The 20,770-nt window shown below is 51.4% G+C and overlaps 1 protein-coding gene across 1 annotated transcript in view; it reads left to right on the top strand.

Moving 5' to 3' along the window:
* Nucleotides 1–684: 684 nt before the first annotated feature.
* The window catches only part of LOC142570678 (uncharacterized), a 110,312-nt gene continuing 90,226 nt past the window's right edge, over nucleotides 685–20,770 (top strand). Inside the window, exon 1 of the mRNA XM_075679029.1 lies at nucleotides 685–2,121. Within this exon, the coding sequence (XP_075535144.1) occupies nucleotides 685–2,121 (1,437 nt within the window). The remainder of the gene's footprint in view (nucleotides 2,122–20,770) is intronic.

Raw genomic sequence — 20,770 nt, 5'->3', positions numbered from 1 at the left:
GGAGATATTTGCATGGTGAGATCGAATTCCTAGTGCTATCGCCTGCGTGAATGGCTCGCAGATCGCCGTTGGGCAATCAGAAGAGTTCAGCCTAGGCTAGCCCAGCGCTTCCTCCGTTCGGCTGATAAAACTATACAGTCAGGATGGGGAGATATTGTGGAGATCTCTTATTTGGCTGCCCTTTTTTTTCTAGTTCTGGCAGCCAAATAAGAGATAAGATAAAGATAAATAAGATAAGAGCCAAATAAGATAAAACTATACAGTCAGAATGGGGAAATATTGTGGAGATCTCTTATTTGGCTGCCCTTTTTTCTCTAGTTCGGGGATGGGAGAAGACGACGAAGAAGAAGCGCTCGTCCCTAGTCAGAGATCGGCTCCGTGATTGCCAGCCAATTACGCAGTGCTAATTACCTCGAACCAAAGTTTTGCTTGTACCAATGTGTCCGTGAAGGCGAGCGGCATCGACCGATACCAGCTGACCCCAGAGGTGCGTTTTTCTTTGCCACATTTCGTGACTACTTCTACTGCCGCCGTGCGAAGGATTGCTAGGCCTAGGCGTGTTCCGCGGACGCTCGGCCCAACACCGTCGCACCGACAGTGGCCTGCCGTACATCCCGGCTGCTGCCGCTCGTCAGCTCCGAGATGGAGGCGCCCTCTCAAACAACAATGATCGTGGACAACCACATGTGCGTTCAAGTTCAAGGAAAAGAGATATCACCCGAGGAATACCACAGCGACGCCGGATGGACGCTCGCCGGGGAACGCATGTCGAGGCTGCGCCAGCGGACCCCCGCCAGCGGCAAGCCCGACGGATCCGGCGGGAGTCAAACAAGCACGAGGTCGAAATTCTACAAGAACGTCAGAGCCTCGGCCATCAAGGCAGCGCGCATGCCAGCCATGCCACTAGAAGAAAGCAAGATAGTTGTTAGACCCAGAGGGGGACTGGACATCGTCAAGACCGGCACCACCACCGTCGATACGGCCATACTCGCAGTGGCCAAGATCACGAGCGAGGAAAGCGCCGCGGACGCCATCTGCCCCAACACACAACAGATCATGGTCGTAGGTACACCGAACGAAGACAACGCGGCAAGATACGCTAAAATCCAGGAAATATCTATTCAAGGCAAACCCTACGAGGTCAGCGCATATCGCACGGCACCTCACGACACCGTAAAGGGCGCCATCAGAGGCATCCCCATCGACGCGAGCGCCGAAGAGCTCGATAGAAACATCGTCAACGAGAGGAACCCGCTAGCAGTGGCCGCAAAAAGGATTGGAAGCACGACCACTGTGATTGTGGAGTTCCAGGGGCCCAAGGTACCGAACTTCATCCGATACGGAGTCACCCTGATACCGTGCCGCCTCTACAAGAAACAGATCGACGTCTGCCAGCAGTGCGGCCGAGTGGGACACCGCAAGGACGTGTTCCCGACCCCCACAATCAAGACGTGCCTGGCCTGCGGACTAGCAAACCCTGCAGAAGACCATCGCTGTACCCCAAAATGTCAGTTGTGCGGAGACGAACACCCGACCGGAGACCGAACGTGCAAGGCGAAATACAAGATCCCCTACGTAGTGCGCAAGCGACAATGGGACCGCCGACAGGCCGAACACCAGCTGCTGTCAGAGAGCGATTTCCCGCCACTCGACAAGCCGGCAGATGCGCGAAAATCAAGGACCCCATCGAAAAACCGCGCGCCCAAATCCAAAGACAGCAGCTACTGGAAGAGAAGTCTCAGCAGGAAAACATCACCATCACGTGAGCGAGTGAGCTGGGTCGACGCAGCGAAAGGAAACAATATAAGGAACGCGCAGAAAATCCCCGAAACCACGAAGAAAGAAGATATGAATAAGGTGCGGGAGGCAAATGAGATCCTAAGACAAGAAAACGCGGCGTTGCGAGCGACCATCAACAACCTCACGAAAGAGATCGCCGAGATCCGTCAGTTGCTGCTATGCAACAACGAGCCTCTACAGAGACCGACGCCAAGCACAAGCAAGACCGAGGAAACGACAACGAACATCCAGGAGAAAGCCATAGAGGAACCGGCACCGAAGAAGCGAGTCGTCGAGGCCACGCGCACGCAAACAGAAAACAATCGCATCGACAGCCTCGAAGTGAAATTCGAAGCGACATTCAGCAAGCTCGAACAGCTAATCACGACAAACATCGCAGCAGTGACAGCACTGAAACAAACAATGGAGACCTACCAAGCCGAGAACAGGAACAGAGTCGCCTGCATCGAAAGGACCCTACAGCCGATGGTAAGCCACCCGACGTTTGCGCCCCTCTTCACGCAACATCAACCCAACCAGGGAGCCCCGTACACGCCAACGCAATCATGGCCGCCAACGCAACACCAGCAGCAGCAGGTGTAACCGCGTGGCAGTGGAACTGTCGCGGCTTCGGAAGGAAGAAGGCAGTCATCCAACAGCACATCGTACATGCCGCGCGCAAGCCAGACGTTATACTACTACAAGAAACACTAACCGACGCACCGTCCCTCCCCGGCTACAGAGTGCACAAGGGACCGCCCGACGGCAGAGGCCTGTGCACCCTGGTCCGGAAGGGACTCACGTTCGTCAAACATGAGCTGCAAAGCAATATCAAGATCGAGCACACACTCACCGAAATCATCCCGGGCAAGAAGAGAAAAGGAAGCATATTTCTGCTCAACGTCTTCAGCGACCCATCTCAGAGAAAACAGAGATTCAAGACATTACTGCATAGAGCCAGCACCGCAGCGGGCCGCAATACGCTGATCGCGTGCGGAGACTTCAACGTGATGAACCCTGCCTGGGGCTACAACAAGTACACAGCAAAGGGCCGCGACCTGTACCAAGACGCCACGGAACTCGACTTCACCCTCATCACGGACCCGACACGTCCGACGAAAATTGGTAACTCCGTGTCCCGGGACACCACTCCGGACCTCAAGTTCGTCATGAACGACATCCGGGTCGCGATCACCTGGAGAAACACGGGGATCGACCTAGGCAGCGACCACACCATCGTGGAAATCGGCATACCGGAACACAACGACAACAGCATCAAAACACACAGATGGATAGACTGGGATGCCTTTCGAGACGCCAGAAGCCAGAAGAGCGATGGTGACGACGAGATCGAATACATCGACTCGTGGACGGCCGAAATCACCAAGAGCGTACACGACGCCACCAAAGAGATTGAAACGGGCGCGGAGATCGACAAAGTAGACAGCCGGCTTGCGCATCTTATCGAGGCGAAACAGTCGATACTCAATCGCTGGAAGAAACAACGACTTAACCGCAGACTGAGAAAGAAGGTGGCGGAGCTGAACCGAGCGATCGAGGATCACTTCCGCGCCCTCTGACGCAACAGTGGAACGAGATCTGCAATGCGGCAGACGGGCAGATGCATAGCGGGAAGACGTGGAACCTACTGCGGCACCTGCTCGACGAAACCAAGACCAAGTCGCACCAAAGGGACAGACTCGCCAGGCTCATACATCCGGCGGTCTCAGCACACGGCGTCGACGAAGTCACCAGGCGCATTAACGACAAGTACCTGCCGACTACACCCACCGAACAAACGCGTCGTACGGCGGCCTGCCTAACGCGAAGCTCGATCGTGACATCGACGTCGAGGAGGTACGCGCGGCCCTGCACGACCTCAACAGCCGGTCGTCAGCCGGCCCGGACCTCGTCACGAACAAGGCGCTCAAGAACCTTGATGACGGCTCGATTGAAAAGCTCACAAAATACTACAACAAGTGCTGGAGAGCGGGCGCGCTGCCAAAGCTGTGGAAGACAGCCAAGACCATCCTGATCCCCAAGCCGGGGAAGCCGCCGGACACGGATAACCTCCGGCCCATCTCGCTCACGTCCTGCGTGGGCAGGGTGCTGGAGCACGTCCTGCTCAACAGGTGGCAAGACTACCTGGAGCGAGAAGGGCTGTACCCGGCCACTTTGATCGGCTTCAGACAGCACCTCAGCACGCAGGACGCGATGCTGCAGCGCCCGCGACAACAAAGCAATCCTAGGGCTCGACCTGCAGAGCGCCTTCGATAAGGCGGAACAGTCGGCGATTCTGTCCCAAGTCTCCAAGCTCAACATGGGAGAAAGATCCTACAACTACATCAAGGACTTCCTCACGGACAGGACCGTCGAGCTACGAGCAGGCGACCTACAAACGCAAGAGAAGAAGCTCGGGAGCACCGGCACACCGCAGGGATCGGTCATTTCGCCGATGCTGTTCAATCTGGTAATGATCGGGTGGCCGAAAAGCTCGGACACATCGAAGACGTCAGGCACACCATCTACCCGGACGATATCACGATATGGGTGACCGGTGGCAGCGACGCCCACATCGAGGGCGCGCTGCGAGCCGCCGTCGACGCAATAGAAGACCAGCTGGAAGGCACCGGACTGAGATGTTCGCCGAGCAAATCGGAGCTTCTCATACTCCCACCTACCAAAAAGAGCAGAGGCAAGACCAGACAACGCGAAAACGAAAAAATCAGAATCGTCACCAAATCCGGCAACGTGATCCCCGAGGTCGGCAAAATTAGGATCCTAGGCATGGTCGTCGAAAAGCACGGAAGAACGGCGAAACCATCACCCGTCTCAAGGCAAAAGCAGACAACGCGATTCGACTCCTCAAACGAGTCACTTCCCGAAAGGCTGGCATGAGAGAGGAGAGCCTAATTAGGCTCGTCCAGTCCTTCGTTATTAGCCACGTCGCGTACGTTGCAGCCTACCACAGATGGCTGCAACACGAACGAAACAAAATCAACGTGCTCATCAGAAGAGCGTACACGACGGCGCTGGGCCTGTTCGAGTCCACAAGCACGACCCGCTTGTTACAACTCGGGCTACACGATACGCTCGAAGAAATAGCCGAAGCGCAACGGACCTCTCAACTTGAGCGGCTGTCCATGACCAAAGCCGGGAGGAAGATACTGGACGATCTGGGAATTAGACACTCGAACGAGGTGGAGATAAAGCTCCCCGTCCCCGAAGAGGTCCGACGCCAGACCAGAATCGACCCCATACCGAAGAACATGAATCCCGAGTTCAACAAGGGAAGAAGAGCGGCGAGGGCCAAGGCTCTCATCGACCAGCATGCCAACAACGAACACGCGCGGTACGTGGACGCGGCCGAATACCAACGGAACGCCTTCGCAGCGGCTGTCATAGAGGCGTCAACCGGCGCCACGAGGACGGCAGCGAGCGTGAGAAGCGCCGGAACGGAACAAGCGGAGGAGGTAGCCATCGCCCTGGCCATCGCCGACGCAGACTGCCACACTGTGCTGAGTGACTCAAGACAGGCGGTGCGAAACTTCGCCAAAGGGCAAATCTGCAGGGAGGCTGAGCGCGTACTGCGAGCGGTAAAACTAGAACGAAAAGTACGACTCAAGTGGTTCCCGGCGCACGCGGGCGAAGCGTCGGAACGCAATGAGAACCATAGTGAGACGGCACATGCAGCGGCTCGAGCGCTAACCAACCGCGCCCTGGCGACAGACCGTCCGACGTGGTTCGGAACCAAGGACCGCATGACGGATTACAATGAAATCACGAAGGCCTACCGCCTTGCTCGCAGGACTTTCCCACCCCCGCACCCGAGACTGAGTCGAGCGGAGGCTGTAGTACTGAGACAGCTCCAGACCGGATCGCTACCGAGCCCGAAACTGATGAAGCGCATGTACCCCGAGACATATCCGACAGATATGTGCAGAGTCTGCCGGAGGGAGACCGCAGACTACACGCACATATTGAGGGACTGCATTAAATATCCAGAAGACGCTAAATCAAGAACACTCCCACCGTGGCTCGAGGCAGCCGCGAAGAGCTACGACCGAGACGATCAGCTCTGGGCCGTCCAGCAGGTCCTCGAGGCGCTCGAAAGGCACGGACCCAGCGAGCCGGCAACGGCGAGCGGAGACCCGCGCCGAGTAACGGCAACTTCGAGGATGACGTAGGCCCTCGTCGGGGCGCGCGAGCGCCCAACTGCAGGCATAAATAAAGTTTCTTCAATCCAATCCAATCTAGTTCGGGAGTGCCGCATTTTGTTCCTCAATTTCACGGCACAGCGCGCTCCGTCAGAGCCACGTTCTTCGATTTTACTTCGCGCAGCCAATGCAGGGCCCGTATATCGCAATGTTCGATTTCAAGTTCCATTTCTTCTATCACGCGACGCTTAGGGGGGCAGATCTCATGAATAACGACAACGCGGCGGCGAACGATTCATGTCCGAGCCGACGACGAAGAGCGAGAAAAGAAGGAAAAATTGATGTAGTCGGCTAGCAAAGGTGACCCTAAGAACCAGTTCATGGTTTTGTCGCGCTTGCTACTTAAGAAATGCTGGCAATGCGTTCCTGTTGCGCGTATCGTGCAAACTCCTGGTAGCAGACGACAAAGCGCTGCGCTCTGCCAACTGATTTACGCTTGCGATTGATACCGCCTGTCGGCTGAGAATGAAAAAGAATTACATTAATAAATTACTTTTGCATTGCGTAAATGCCCGGCACCACACGTTTATACTTTAGGACTTGCCTTATAATATATAATGTATATTTTACATTTCTTTAGCAAACAGAAACATTCTGCAGTTCCTCTATTAGCTCGTCATATGATGACGTACACTTCAGAGGTGGCACTCTCTCATCTATTGGTCGCGTCCTCCCCTTCTCCCACCACCGGCTTGGGAAGGAAGGAAGGAAATCAACTTTATTCAGGTCCTGCAGGCCACGAGAACTTCGGGCTCTCATGGAGTGGGCGTCTCCCACGACGGAACCGGGAGGTTGAGTTTCCTGGGAGTGGTACATTTAGTGACGTAGGTGGCGAAGTAAACGGTTCGTTTACCGAACCATTATAAGATTCCGCCCCACTTATGCGCCCGCTTTTCTGCACGACGATTGGTCTCATTGCCCTTGCCCATGGAAACGCGCGGATCTTGCGTTTTGCATGTGTTTTTCTTTTTCGTTGGCGCCATTTTTCTTCTCAGCGCGGCTGGCTCGGCGCAGCGAACGTGGTACGCTGTAGCGCATGTAAGTGCCGCAACAATCCTGAAGGTGGCTATGCAGTTTTTATGATACCACAAGGAAAGCGTGACGGCTTGCGCAAGAAGCAGTGGCTGCACAGCATTCGCTAAAGGAACTTCCTTGCGACAAAGCACATTGTTATTTGCGAGGTAAGGCGCCTTTCTTATTGTTCCTATCAAAGCATCCCCTAATGCTTCATTTTTTTTTATTCCTTTGGCTTGGTCATCAGCGTTTTTGCTGCGACAATTTTTACATTGCATAAAAATGTGGGTGTCCTCAGTATGCTAAATATTCTGCTGAGACTCATTATTTCTCACGTCGTGAACTGTTATTCAGCCGGAAATGCAGCACTGTAGCTTCTGTTTTCTTCTGTGAATATAAATATGCGAGGATACAGCCTCACTATCGCATTTTTCGTGATTGTTAGGACTCATTGCCCGTTTTACTGAAAATAGAAATTGTGGCTTGTAGAGGAGAGAGGGAGAGAGAGGGCTCTTTATTAGAAAAACAGAGAATTTTGCCGGTGCGTATATAACCGCTGGCATGCTACTCTGTATAGGGATGGGGAATGGGATTAAAAGATTCCAGAAAAGAGTGGGAGAAGAAAAGGATAAAAATAAATATGAAATGTCCGAGTGGACCTGATACTAATATCTACAGGTGACATGGCGGGTAAATTTAGGCTTTTGTATAGGAAGGATGCAATTTTTAAAGCTTTCCTATTTGACCAATTTCTGTCAGGTATTTGAACAATAAATCCAAAACCCGTCGCTGTTTTGAAGGGCCGGGCATTGGACCTAAGATGCTCGGTAACGTTAACGGTTCGTGGCAAATCATGTCCATTTGGTGCTCAAAAAATTGTCTCTCGTCGCGGTACGCGGGGCATTCTAGTAATATGTGCTCAATTGTCTCTAAGTTGCGACAGTTATCACAGTATGGGTTAGTGGTAAGTCCTATGCGGTACAGATAATTGTTCGTGTATACCACGTTCAGTCGAAGACGCAGGTGTTCCTTTTATATTCAAGCCAACTCAGCCTGACAGCAGCTTATAGAAAGTAAACCCAAATCTTCTGGCTTCTGCGGTCGTGACAACAGCCCAAGAAAAGATACTCAGCCACCGTCTCAACAAGGATGGCAGCCTCATGGTGACAGTGTCTACACTTCCCGCAGCCAATCGTCTCCTCACAGTGACAGATCTATCGGGTATTCCTGTATTCCTTTCTTTCCAGCTTACTTCGATGTATGCGGCAGTCACTAAGATACAATTAATGCAGGCACTGAAAAAATTTATGGCATTGGGGGTTAAGAACGCTAGCTAGTCCACGTTGTGTTTTTAATGCGTAAGCATTCTATGGTGAGTACCCAGCGCCATCACGCGAAAACGGCCTTGTATCTATTTTATTCCTTGTATCTGCATAAAGATGCGCAATTTGCAAACTTAAGATATTTAATCGTTATAGTAGTGTAAATGTAGCTGATGGGTAGCTTTATAAGCGATAGGGAACAATAAAACCTGCCCCCCCCTCCCCAAAAAAAAAAGAAAAAAAAAGATATTCATAGAGATACATAGAGCGCTCCTTAGAATATGCATGGGGAAGCTTAATATGGAGGTGGGCCAACTTGAAATTGGGGGATAAGCCAAGTTGAAATCTGAGAGTGGGCAAACTTGAAATTTGGGAGTAAGCCAACTTGAAATTTGAACGTAGGCCAACTTAAATTTGGAGTTATGCTTACTGATACTTAGACAGCTCCAGGGTAGTTTCTACGTTATACTTCAGTTCTGGAATTTGCTTTGAATTGGGCTGCCACGCATACATGAGTGGGGGGCGATTATTGTTTGGTTTTCTCACGGATACAGCCAATGTGCAGGGGGTACGTGTTCACATGATCGCGCACGCTTGCTAGCGCTGAAATTGCGCAACCGTCCTATTCAGTTTAGAGACCACAGCGCAAAAGCTACTTTGCCATTGAGAAGATAAACACATGGACGGAGGATGCACTCACGACTTATTCATTATAAGAAGGCCCGTTAAACATAATACCTGCATTGCACATGCGTGCACAAGCAAGAAAAAAATCCAAACACAGAGGGACGCGCCACAAGCAATACTAGAACAGATGCATAAAGTAAAGCACTTATGTGGCACAAAAAAAATGTCTGGAGAGTAGAACTCGCCTCAAAGCTTCTTTTATATCAGTGTACCCCATTCATACGGCTGTAAGAAGAAACCAACCTCCTCATAAACGTTACCTTCAGCATTCTCGATGGTGTTATCACCATTACTTTTAGAATTTTCTACACCACCGGGGTGCGAAACTGGCCCAAAATCATGCGCCTCCATCGAATACTGCGGCCCGTCCGAGGGAGCCAAGGAGAAGATAAAGAAAAGACTAAATCAATCATGATTTCCCTATACCTTGAGGCAATCTGGTAAACAATACGGGCAATACGCATGCAAATTTTTGTGTGTGCTGTTTAATTAGTGTCTATAACGCTCTAGCTGACTCCGGAGCGTTATAGGTGTCCTTTACGAACGGCAAAGACCCTAAACCACCGGCCTAAACCCTAAGCCACCGGACCCAAGTTCTAATCTAGTGAAACCAGTGAAGCGGGGCGAGGGGTCATTTTGGTCAATGTTTTCGCGAAGTAAATTGTGCGTGGACTAATTGCTGGCTTTGTAGGCAGTTCATTAACAAGTGGTCGAAAGCGTGTACTTGGGCCGCGTTTCAAATGAGCGAGTCATATGCTGGTAGCGTTTTGAAGGGCTCCTCGCCAGGCCCCATAGCAAATTTTGGTTATGCGTTGGAAGTTGTTACGTGTCCTCTAGGCAGCGTTCTGCAGCAAAAATTTTTCGAGTCAGCTGGGGAGGAATCTACAAGTCCCCCGGCCCCATCGACCTCTATCTAGATAGCCAGAAGATCACAGAAGCCAATAAGACTAAGATTCTGGGTGTTTGGATCCAGAGCAACCTGAAAGCCTCCCACACCATCCAAACCCTATGGTCTGCCACCAACCAGATCTCGCGAATTATCAAACGAATTACAAGAAGCCGCAAGGGTATGCGAGAAGAGGACACGCTTCGCCTCGTCCAGGCTTAGGTGATCAGCAGAGTAACGTATAGCATGCCGTATCACTACCACTCACTAAACAAACGCGACCAAGAACAAGTCGATGCCATCATCAGAGGCGCGTACAAGACGGCCCTGGGTCTCCCTGTCACCACCTCAAACGAGACGTGAGCGGCCCTCGCCATTCACAACACCTTCGCTGAGCTGTCGGACGCGGTTATGGCTTCGCAAAAAGCGAGACTAAAGAACACGGCGGCGGGCAGCGCCATCCTCCACCGGACCGGAACGGCAACGGAGCTCCGTGCCCTCGATGGGCCAACGATCACTCATGCCTGAGGTCAGAGGCAGGATCAAGGCGAACCCCATACCGAAACACAAGAGTTATGAATTCCATGAAGGACGACGCAAGGCTCGCGTCGACAGACAGCGCCGACAATTCGAGGGTGACCCGTACGTAACGTACGTGGATGTGGCGGCGTACCCTGTAGGGGGCCTCTTCGCGGTAGCCGCCGTGAACGGGAAAGACACCTCCTTGACCCTCGTGGCCTCCGTCAGGGCAGAGACCCCAGCTGCGGCTGAGACCATAGCCGCGGCGCAAGTAATAAGTCAAGAAGACAGGGTAGGCAGGGAAGTTCATGTCGTTACCGACTCGCAACAGGCCTGCCGTAACTTTACCAACGGACTAACACCGCTGCTGGCGGCTCAGATTTTAGGACCGAGGCTGCAAGAATCTGATCAAATCCCGTGGACGCCGGGCCATGCGGGTCTGGAAGGGAACGAAAGGGCGAACGCCTTAGCTCGAGCGCTAATCAACTGAGTGGGGCAAGACCAATCGTCTCATCAATCCCCATCCTTTACCTTTGTGCCCTGCCATCCAATTACTGCGACCTACTCGAGATCCAGCGACCCAACCACAGGATTTATCCTCCCCCTCACATAAAGCTCAGCACTGAAGAGGCAGTAGCTTTCAGACTTATTCAGACCAACACATCCCCATACCTACACAGATACAGCAAAATGTTCCCACATACATATCGCGGCATCTGTTCCTGGTGCGGCGACACACGCCCTACACTCTTTCACATATCGTGGGGGTGCGGGGGCAAAAGACACCTAGCACGTCATTTGAGCGGTGGGAGGTACAGGTGACCGGCGATACTCTAGCGGGACAAGAACCTCTCGTCCAGCAAGTACGTCGAGCAGCCATGGCCAGTGGAGTCCTGGAATGAGGGCACTACCCACTCGACCTCAAGAGCAGCGACCTCGATCGTCCTAATAAATGTTTTCTCTCTCTCTCATAGCGGTTGCACGTGCTTCGAGCGTCACCGGCGGCCTTTCAGCCACTTGCGTTCAACCGCGGTTGCTAACGGCGGTTGTTTCTAGATTTTCAGTATATGTGGTTCGGCCTCTACTACGGTCCCTACTGCTCCCATGGAAACATCTGTTATGTTATTTTCAAGGTACGTCGCCATAAGGCGCGAGAAAGCTTTGATCCAGCACGACTCTTAGCACAAGCGCCGCAGGTCGGAGACAGCCTGTCCGACACAGCGGTCGCCAAATGGGGCGTCAGTGCCCGCTGCTTCATCGATTTCACCGCGCAGCCGGCCAGCGTACAAGCAAAAACTTGACCACTATTTGAACTTGAAGTCACTAATACTGGCATGGCGCTTTTTGGCCATGCCTGGCCCCTTGGGCCACTAAACAACGCACATTTATGCCCTCGCAGCACTTGCATGCTTCAAAACTGCAACTGAACAAGATTTCTAATCAACTGCACCTGATATATATATATATATATATATATATATATTGCTATTTTCGCACTACCACTCCTCTCTGTAACGCCTCACGGCCTTGGGAGTACCTAAGTAAGTAAGTGAGGGTGTGAGTGAGTGAGTGAGTGAGTGAGTGAGTGAGTGAGTGACCCAGCCAGCAAGCAAGCAAGCAAGAGAGAGAGAGAGAGAGAGAGAGAGAAAGCAAGGACAGGAAAGGCAGGGAGGTCAACCAGAAGAGCATCCGGTTTGCTACCCTACACTGGGGGTGGGAGAGAGGGGAATACAAAGAAGAAAAAGGGAGAGAGTGAGCACTGAGTGCGTGTGGGCGGGGCACTATGCAAGCAAAGTAAATAAATAGGAGGTATAGAATAAAGGTAGTACAAGCCTACGCTCCCACCTCCAGTCACGATGATGAATTGTAGATTACTGGCAGGCGACCCTGATCATGAGAAGGAAATTTATGAAGGAAGAAGAATAAAAATGGTTTGAAGTGCATGCGGAAGATATTGCCATATAATGACTGGAAGCTTGCCACTATCATCGAAAAGAAAAGTATACCATCAATGCATTCTACCAGTGCTAACATATAGGGCAGAAACTTGGAGGTTGACAAAGAAGCCCCAGAACAAGTTAAGGACCACGCAAAGAGCGATGGAACGAAGAATGTCAGGTGTAACCTTAAGAGACAGTAAGAGAGCACTGTGGATCAGTGAGCAAACGGGAACAGCCGGCATTCTAATTGACATTAGGAGAAAGAAATGGAGCTCGGCATCTTATCATGTCATGCATACGACAGATAACTGGTGAACCATTAGAGTTACAGAATGAGTACCAAGAGAAACGCACTCGAGGACAGCAGAAAACTAGGTGGCATGATGAAATTAGGAAATTCGCACGCGCAAGTTGGAATCAGTTGGCACAGAACAGGGTTAATTGGATATATATAAGAGAGAGAGAATAAGGGTAAACGAGGGGCTCGATTTCGTTAATCATTGCTATATAAAGCCGTCACCATGTGCTGTTGGCTTTATACGGCCATATATCATATGGGTGTTTCAGCAGACTCCTTCAAAAATTCTTAAGGTTTCCTGCGGTAGGTAGCACCGTTATCGTTCATCATGGGGTCTACTCGAAGCGGCGGACAGTACTTGCGCAAAAAAATTGAAATTCATAATCGACTAAATAACAAAAATTCAATAACTAGCTTTCTAACTAATTACCTTATTACTCATATTGCAATTTACAATTACTAGCCGTGGAGATCACAAGGCGGATCACTTGGAACGAATCCTTAGGATGACGCTAGTTTCGACATATTAATTCGCGAACTTTGCGGAGAAATACATTGGGGTCCCACTCTTGAAGTGTACACTTTCAAATGTTTGCATCCTTTGGGTCGTATCTTGTCCCACAATAATATCATGTCTTACCCGCATTGCCTTCCTTTAACGTTGCGATCCCGGCACTTCCAAATGACGAACGGCTTGCGCGTTATCAACGTGACACAGCATTCTCGACAGGAAAGTAGCGAGCGCCGAGTTTTCAAGAAAGGAAACGCAAGCAAGGCAGATGACGATTATGGCTATGGGACAAGCATAGAGTTTCTCACTATAACACCTAGAGGGTAATCTGGCGCCACCGTCTATGGGAGTTTCGTAAGGGGGCACCGTGCCGTCATGGGAATGACGGTACATGTGTCTGCGAGGCTCGTGTTGGCTGGTGTTGTAAGAGGCTTCGTCGAAAACGTGGATATGGCTACGCAAATAACGCGTTCTCAAAGTAAAATCTTCATAAAATGTTTCCATTTCCGCATATTACATCTTTACTCACCCACGATGCATGACCAAGCGAAGAAAGGCAAGAAAGGCAACTGTTTCAAAGCGAGCGCGAACCTTGTCGTCTGTCCTCCAACTTTAGCGGCCCGCTGATACTTTTTACGTAACGTGTAGTCGTACACACAATAACAAGTTCTCATAGTTAAACAAAACATGTTTTCGCGTAATAATAAAGCTAAAACAGCTTTTTACGTGCTGTTCTAGTAGAAAATGAATCATTGTGACAGACGGAACGGTACTTGCCAAGCGCGTCTTCAAGGTGTGCTGTCTATACGAGAATGATGCCAATCCGAATCCACAATATACCGGCATTCCCATGCATACCACAGCGCAGCAGCGCCAGATTTCCCTCTAGGTAATGTAGTGAGAAACTCTATGGGGACAAGCCCCAATGGTGTAAACTATGATTAAGAGTGTACGGCATCGTATACACTCTTAGAAAAATTTACACCCTTTGGGGCGTATCTTGTCCCACAACAATAATCGTCATCTGTCTGGCCCGCGTTTCCTTTCTTTAACGCTGCGAGCCTGGTACTTCCCAGTCACGAACGGCATGAGCGTTATCAGTGTGAGGTAGCTTCTCGCCAGGAAAGTAGCGAGCGCCGAGCTTTCAAGAAAGGAAACGCAAGCAAGGCAGATGACGATTATTGTTGTGGGACAAATATACACCCCGAAGGGTGCAACCGTTTTAAGAGTGTACAGTCTTAAGCACAATTACACCATTTGGGTCGTATCTTGTCCCACAACAATAATCTTCATCCGTCTTACCCGCATTTTCTTTAACTCTGAGAGTCCGGTACTTCAAAGTCACGAACGGCATGTGCGTTATCAGCACGACAGAGCATTATCGACAGGAAAGTGGCGAGCGCATCATTTTCAAGAAAGGAAACGCAAGCAAGACAGATGACAATTATTGTGTGGCAAGATAGGACCCAAAGGGTGTACATTTGTTTAAGAGTTATACATTCTTAAGACGGTTGCACCATTTGGGGTGTATATTTGCCCCACAAAAATAATCGTCCTCTAGCTTACTTGCGCTTCCTTTCTTGAAAACTCGGCGCTCGCTACTTGCCTGTCGAGAATGCTGTGTCACGCTGATAACGCGCAACCCGTTCCTAACTTGGAAGTACCGGGCTCGCAGCGTTGACGCTGCAGGCGTTGCAAGTGCGCTATTTCCGGGGTGGTTGATTGTGAGCACTAGCTCGACGTGTGCTCCAGTATACAGAGACTGCTCCATTGTGGGAAGAGTCCGAGGAAGGTTAACTCGCGAAATTATCGAAGCAGAAATGATCGATAGGCTTGGGGATAACTGTGTGTCGAAACCATCAATTCCCCTTTTCCGCAAAGAATCAGCTTACCTGCGCAATGGAGTGTAAGGAATTTTTGCAAACAGCGCATGTATGATGATGTACGCGAAAAAATAGTTTATATGTATGGGTCCCTTGCTGGCAATAAAGGTTGTGGCAAGTTACCGCCTGTGTGTGTCTCGTCTGCCTTTCGTCCTTGTCTTTTCATGCGCTATAAGCCTCACGCAGCTTTAATCGAACACTCTAAAGAAAGGTTACACCCTTAGGGTTGTATTTTGTCCCGAAACAATAATCGTCACCTGTCTTGCTCGCATTTCCTTTCTTTAACGCTGCGAGCCCCGTAATTCGTACACTCTAGAAGAAGGTTACTCCCTTTGGGGTGTATGTCTGTCACACAATGATAATCGTCATCTGCCTTGCTTGCGTTACCTTTCTTGAAAACGCCGCGCCTGCTATTTTCCTGTCGAAATGCTATGTGATGCTGATAACTCGCACGCCGTTCGTTACTGGTGTTGCGTTTCGCCTGCGACGCGCGGTTTTGCCGGCGCGACTGCGGCGGGGCGGCAGACATTTTGGCCCGTTCGGCGTCGCCGCAACGCTCCCCGCCAGGCGTTTCCAGGCGTTTCCAGGCGCGACTGCGGCGGGGCGGCAGACATTTTGGCCCGTTCGGCGTCGCCGCAACGCTCCCCGCCAGGCGTTTCCAGGCGTTTCCAGGCATGTTCCGATGCCACGTGTCTTCATGTGTGTGTGTGAGTGTATGTGCCATTGTGCCCGAACGGCGGCGATGCGACAGCAGGGGGTCACCCTCTCCTTCCAGTCATTGTGCCCGACCAGAGGCGCTACGAGAGCCGAAGTTACCTTCTCCTCCCAGTCTTTGTGCCCGACCGGCGGCGCTACGACAGTGTGCGTCACCATTAGCCCATTGTACAATCACGTGCTCGTCTATTGAGGGGTTCCTTCTTGCCCTCAACTGCGAGAGTATAAAAACAGCTGCCCCCGGACGCCAAAAAGGAGGGCTCCGATTTCTTCTGTTGAGTAAAGTGCTCTCCCGTCTCTCTACTTCGGTCAACCTGACCGCCAACTCTTTGCGATGTTAAAATAAACAAGTTGTTTTGTTGTTACCAGTCGACTCATGCTTTGCCGGGACCTTCGGATGCTTCCAGTTGTACCCCAGGCCGCCAGGCCAACGCTACCCTTGGGGCTTGCGACCCAGGTACAACCACGGGCGTCAGTGCCGAGTTCCCAACAACCGATGCCATCGGTGGGATCCAAACAACTGTCTGCCAGCGGTGAGATCGCGACAACGGAGGCCAGCAGCGAAGATATGCAGTTGACTGTATGCTGAGCAGCTCAACGACGATCCGGGAGCAGTGCAACGAGCCCTGTGTGATGACTGGTTGCCTGCAGCGGAACGACTGCGCTGGACTCTTGGCTGCGAGGTTTGGTGAGTGCGGGACTTTCTTCTTCTGAGCTTTTCCAGGCTTTTGTTAGTGTCAGAAACAGAGCTGGTAATTGTGGTTGTCGTTGCTGCCGGGTTAGTTTGCGGCAAGACAATAGTAAGCAGTAGAGAAAGCAGCATTCAGAGCAGCCATGGATTTGAAGTCGTTGCGCAAACCGAAATTGTTGGAGCTTGCAAGAGAGTTGGGTCTGGATGTCTCAGACAAACTCAGAAAACCTGAACTGCTAAAGGCTATTCTTGAGTTAGAAGCTGAGGATGACGAGCTGTCGGAATGCCTTGAGACCATTGAGGAGAGGGAGACTGCAAAAAGACAGGAGCGCGAACTTAAAGAACAAAAAGAGCGAGAGCAACAAGAGAAAAAAGAAGAGCGCGACCGTCAACACGCTTTGGAAATGAAGCGTCTTGAGGTAGAGATGGAACGCGCTCGTAATGGAAGTCAGGCACACGGTGCAGGAGAACGAGTATTGTTCAAAATGACTGACCTGATGCGGCCGTTTAAGCTTGGAGAGGACATTGGTTTGTTCCTGGTTAACTTTGAGCGAACGTGCGAGAAGCAGGGGTTCTCTCGGGAAACGTGGCCACAGCGCTTGCTCACTTTGTTACCCGGCGAGGCGGCCGACGTAGTCGCTCGCTTGGATAGAGAGGAGGCAGAGGATTTCGACAAAGTAAAATCGAGTCTGCTAAAAAAGTACCGGCTGTCTGCGGAGGCGTTCCGTCGGAAGTTTCGGGAAAATGAGAAAAGCAGAAGTGAGTCATACACAGAGTTTGCGTACAAGCTTATGTCAAACATGCAGGAGTGGCTCAAAGAAGAGAAAGCGTTCGGTGACCACGATAAAGTTCTGCAGTGCTTCGGGCTAGAACAGTTTTATAGTCGGTTACCGGAGAACGTGCGGTACTGGGTCTTGGATAGGCCAGACGTTTGTACGGTGGCTAAAGCCGCTGAGCTAGCCGAAGAGTTTGTGACGCGTCGGGCTCGCGGAGCTAAGGACGGTCAAAAGGGTGAATTTGGCTCGAAGTTTGAGAGGCCGAAGTTCACACCCATGAGAGCAAAGGGGAACACGCGTAGTGCGGATGCGAGTGGAAGCAGTGCGACCGAACCTAAGGAGACGGCGGCAGCCGAAGCCGAACGCAGAAAGCGGTTCGAGATGAGGCAAGCGCGCGTTTGTTATACGTGCAAGAAGCCGGGTCACTTTTCGGCGCAGTGTCCGGAAACAACACCAAAAGTTGTGTTTTTTTCAATAGGCAGCACTGACGAGAACATGAAGCTTCTCGAGCCTTACATGCGAGACCTCCTCGTGAACGGGAAAAAGTGCCGAGTGCTTCGCGATTCCGCAGCTACAATGGATGTAGTTCACCCCTCTTACGTAGAACCCCATATGTTCACGGGCGAGTGCGCATGGATCAAGCAAGCCGTGGAAGCTCATAGCGTGTGTCTGCCAGTAGCAAAGGTGCTTATTGAAGGACCTTTCGGAGCGCTTGAGACGGAGGCGGCAGTGTCATCTATGCTGCCACCCCAGTACCCGTACCTATTTTCAAACAGGTCCGATCACCTCCTGCGCGAGAAGGGGCTTTTGTTCGGTGAGGCTAGCGTTCAGGCCTTAACCAGGTCGAAGGTTCGGGAGCTCGCTGCAAAGGCGGTAGTTGCGGGGCCGACGTTATCAAACAACGAAAAAGGGTCAGAGGCGCAGCAAGCTGATATTCAGAGCACGCCCGAACTGAATAAACTTGAGTCTGTAACGTTAAAGGCACCAGATACCGGAGAGGAAAATCCCGATGCGGGAAAGTTACAAGAGCTATCTACTGATTTGCTCATCGCGCCTACGTCAGACGGACTTAATAGGTTGCTAAAAGTCAGCCGGTCGGCTTTGATAGCCGAGCAAAAAAAGGATGGCAGCCTGGAAAACGTGCGCTGCAATGTCAAAGAAGGTATCGCCAGGAAAACTGCGCGTTTTGTGGAAAGAGGTGGAGTCCTGTACCGGAAGTATCTAGACCGCAGAGGAGTGGAGTTCGATCAGCTGATCGTGCCTCAATGCTATCGTCAGGATCTGTTGCGCTTGACGCACGGGGGTTCGTGGTCCGGACACCTTGGAGTTAAGAAAACTAAGGACCGTCTCTTGCAAGAGTACTATTGGCCAGGGTGTTTTCGGGACGCAGACCATTTCGTGAGGACATGTGACACCTGTCAGCGGGTGGGCAAACCAGGGGACAAATCAAGGGCGCCGTTGAAATTGGTACCTATCATTACGGAGCCTTTTAGACGGCTCGTTATTGATACAGTGGGACCTCTGCCGGTAACAGCCACGGGGTACAGACACATTTTGACTGTGATCTGCCCAGCGACAAAGTTCCCTGAAGCAGTGCCGCTTAAAGAACTCAGCTCAGTTGAGATAGTCAATGCACTACTGTCCATATTTGCGCGAGTTGGTTTTCCTGCGGAAATCCAATCAGATCAGGGCACAGTGTTTACTAGCGCTTTGACGACAACTTTTCTCGAAAGGTGTGGGGTAAAGCTGCTACACAGCTCAGTGTACCACCCACAGTCGAATTCCGTTGAGAAGCTCCACTCCGTCATGAAGCGCGTGTTGAGAGCGTTGTGTTTTGAACATCGAACTGACTGGGAGCTGTGTCTGCCTGGGGTGATGTTTGCTTTAAGGACCGCGCCGCATGCGGCTACGGGGTTTTCGCCAGCTGAACTGGTGTACGGTCGCTCGCTTCGGTCTCCGCTTCGCATGCTTCGAGAATCATGGGAAGGCAGGGGCGACGACCCAGTCGTGGTGGAGTACGTGCTTAAGCTCCTCGAACGCTTAAGAAGGGCACAGGAGTTGTCAGGTGAAGCAATGACAAAGGCCCAGCAGAGGGCCAAGGTTTATTATGATCGGACCGCCAGGGCCCGTCGTTTTGAGGTGGGCGATGAGGTCATGATATTGCGCACATCGCTAAACAACAAACTAGACGTGCAGTGGGAGGGCCCAGCGCGAATTGTTCAGAAACTGTCGGACGTTAACTACGTGGTAAGTCTGCCAGGAAAGCGGAAAGCACAGCAAGTTTACCACTGTAATCTGCTCAAACCTTATAGACAAAGGGAAGCAGTGGTGTGCATGATGGTAAACGTTCCTGAAGAGCTTCCGGTCGAGCTTCCGGGACTAGGCTCAGTGACGAACAGGGAAGACACCGGTCAAGTCATTAGTGACCTTATCAGTAAAGCACCGCTGTCGCCTGAGCAGAAAACCGAACTACACCAGCTCTTACAAGAGTTTCAAGGTCTGTTCTCTGAGAGGCCTGGTAGGACTTCTGTCCTTACTCATGATATAGAACTTACCTCCCCAGAGCCAGTACGATCCAAGGCGTATCGGGTGTCACCCCGCCAGAGCGATATTATGGAGGCTGAGGTAAAGAAAATGCTACAGCTCGGTGTTATTGAGGCAGGTGAGAGTGATTATACCTCCCCTTTGATTTTAGTTGAGGTACCGGGCAAGGAACCTCGTCCTTGCGTCGACTACCGCAGGCTTAATTCCATCACTAAGGATCAAATTTATCCGATCCCTAACATCGAGGAGCGCCTTGAGAAAGTTAGTAGCGCTCAGTTTATTTCCACCCTAGATCTTGTCAGGGGTTATTGGCAGGTTCCACTTACAGAAGAGGCTAGCAGGTATGCGGCGTTCATTTCACCAATGGGAACATTCCGTCCTAAAGTGTTGAGTTTTGGTTTGAAGAACGCGCCATACTGTTTTTCAAGCCTCATGGATAAAGCGTTGCGGGGACAGCAAGAATTCGCTTTACCGTATCTAGACGACGTAGCGATATTCTCCGCATCCTGGTCTGAGCATATGGCACACTTGCGGGCAGTGCTAACCCGCCTGCGCGAAGCGGGCTTGACAGTAAAGGCTCCTAAGTGCCAGTTAGCACAGGCCGAGGTTGTCTACCTCGGTCACGTGATTGGTCAGGGTCGTCGCCGCCCCTCTGAAATAAAAGTGGCCGCTGTGCGAGACTTTCCGCAACCGCGCACAAAGACCGATATTCGGTCGTTCTTAGGTGTCGCCGGCTACTATCAGAGGTACATCCCCAGGTACTCTGATATCGCGGCTCCCCTGACGGATGCTCTAAGAAAGTCAGAGCCTCAAACAGTCGTCTGGGACGAGACAAAGGAAAGAGCTTTTAGCGCCCTAAAGAGTGCCCTAACAAACCAGCCTGTGCTACGATCGCCAGACTATACAAAAGGGTTCATTGTTCAGTGCGATGCTAGTGAGCGAGGCATGGGCGTTGTACTGTGCCAACGGGAAAAGGGAGAAGTAGAACA

This window comes from Dermacentor variabilis, chromosome 2 (genome assembly GCF_050947875.1).
Source record: "Dermacentor variabilis isolate Ectoservices chromosome 2, ASM5094787v1, whole genome shotgun sequence".
NCBI classification, from domain to species: Eukaryota; Metazoa; Arthropoda; class Arachnida; order Ixodida; family Ixodidae; genus Dermacentor; species Dermacentor variabilis.
This window is presented reverse-complemented; position numbering and strand designations above follow the sequence as displayed.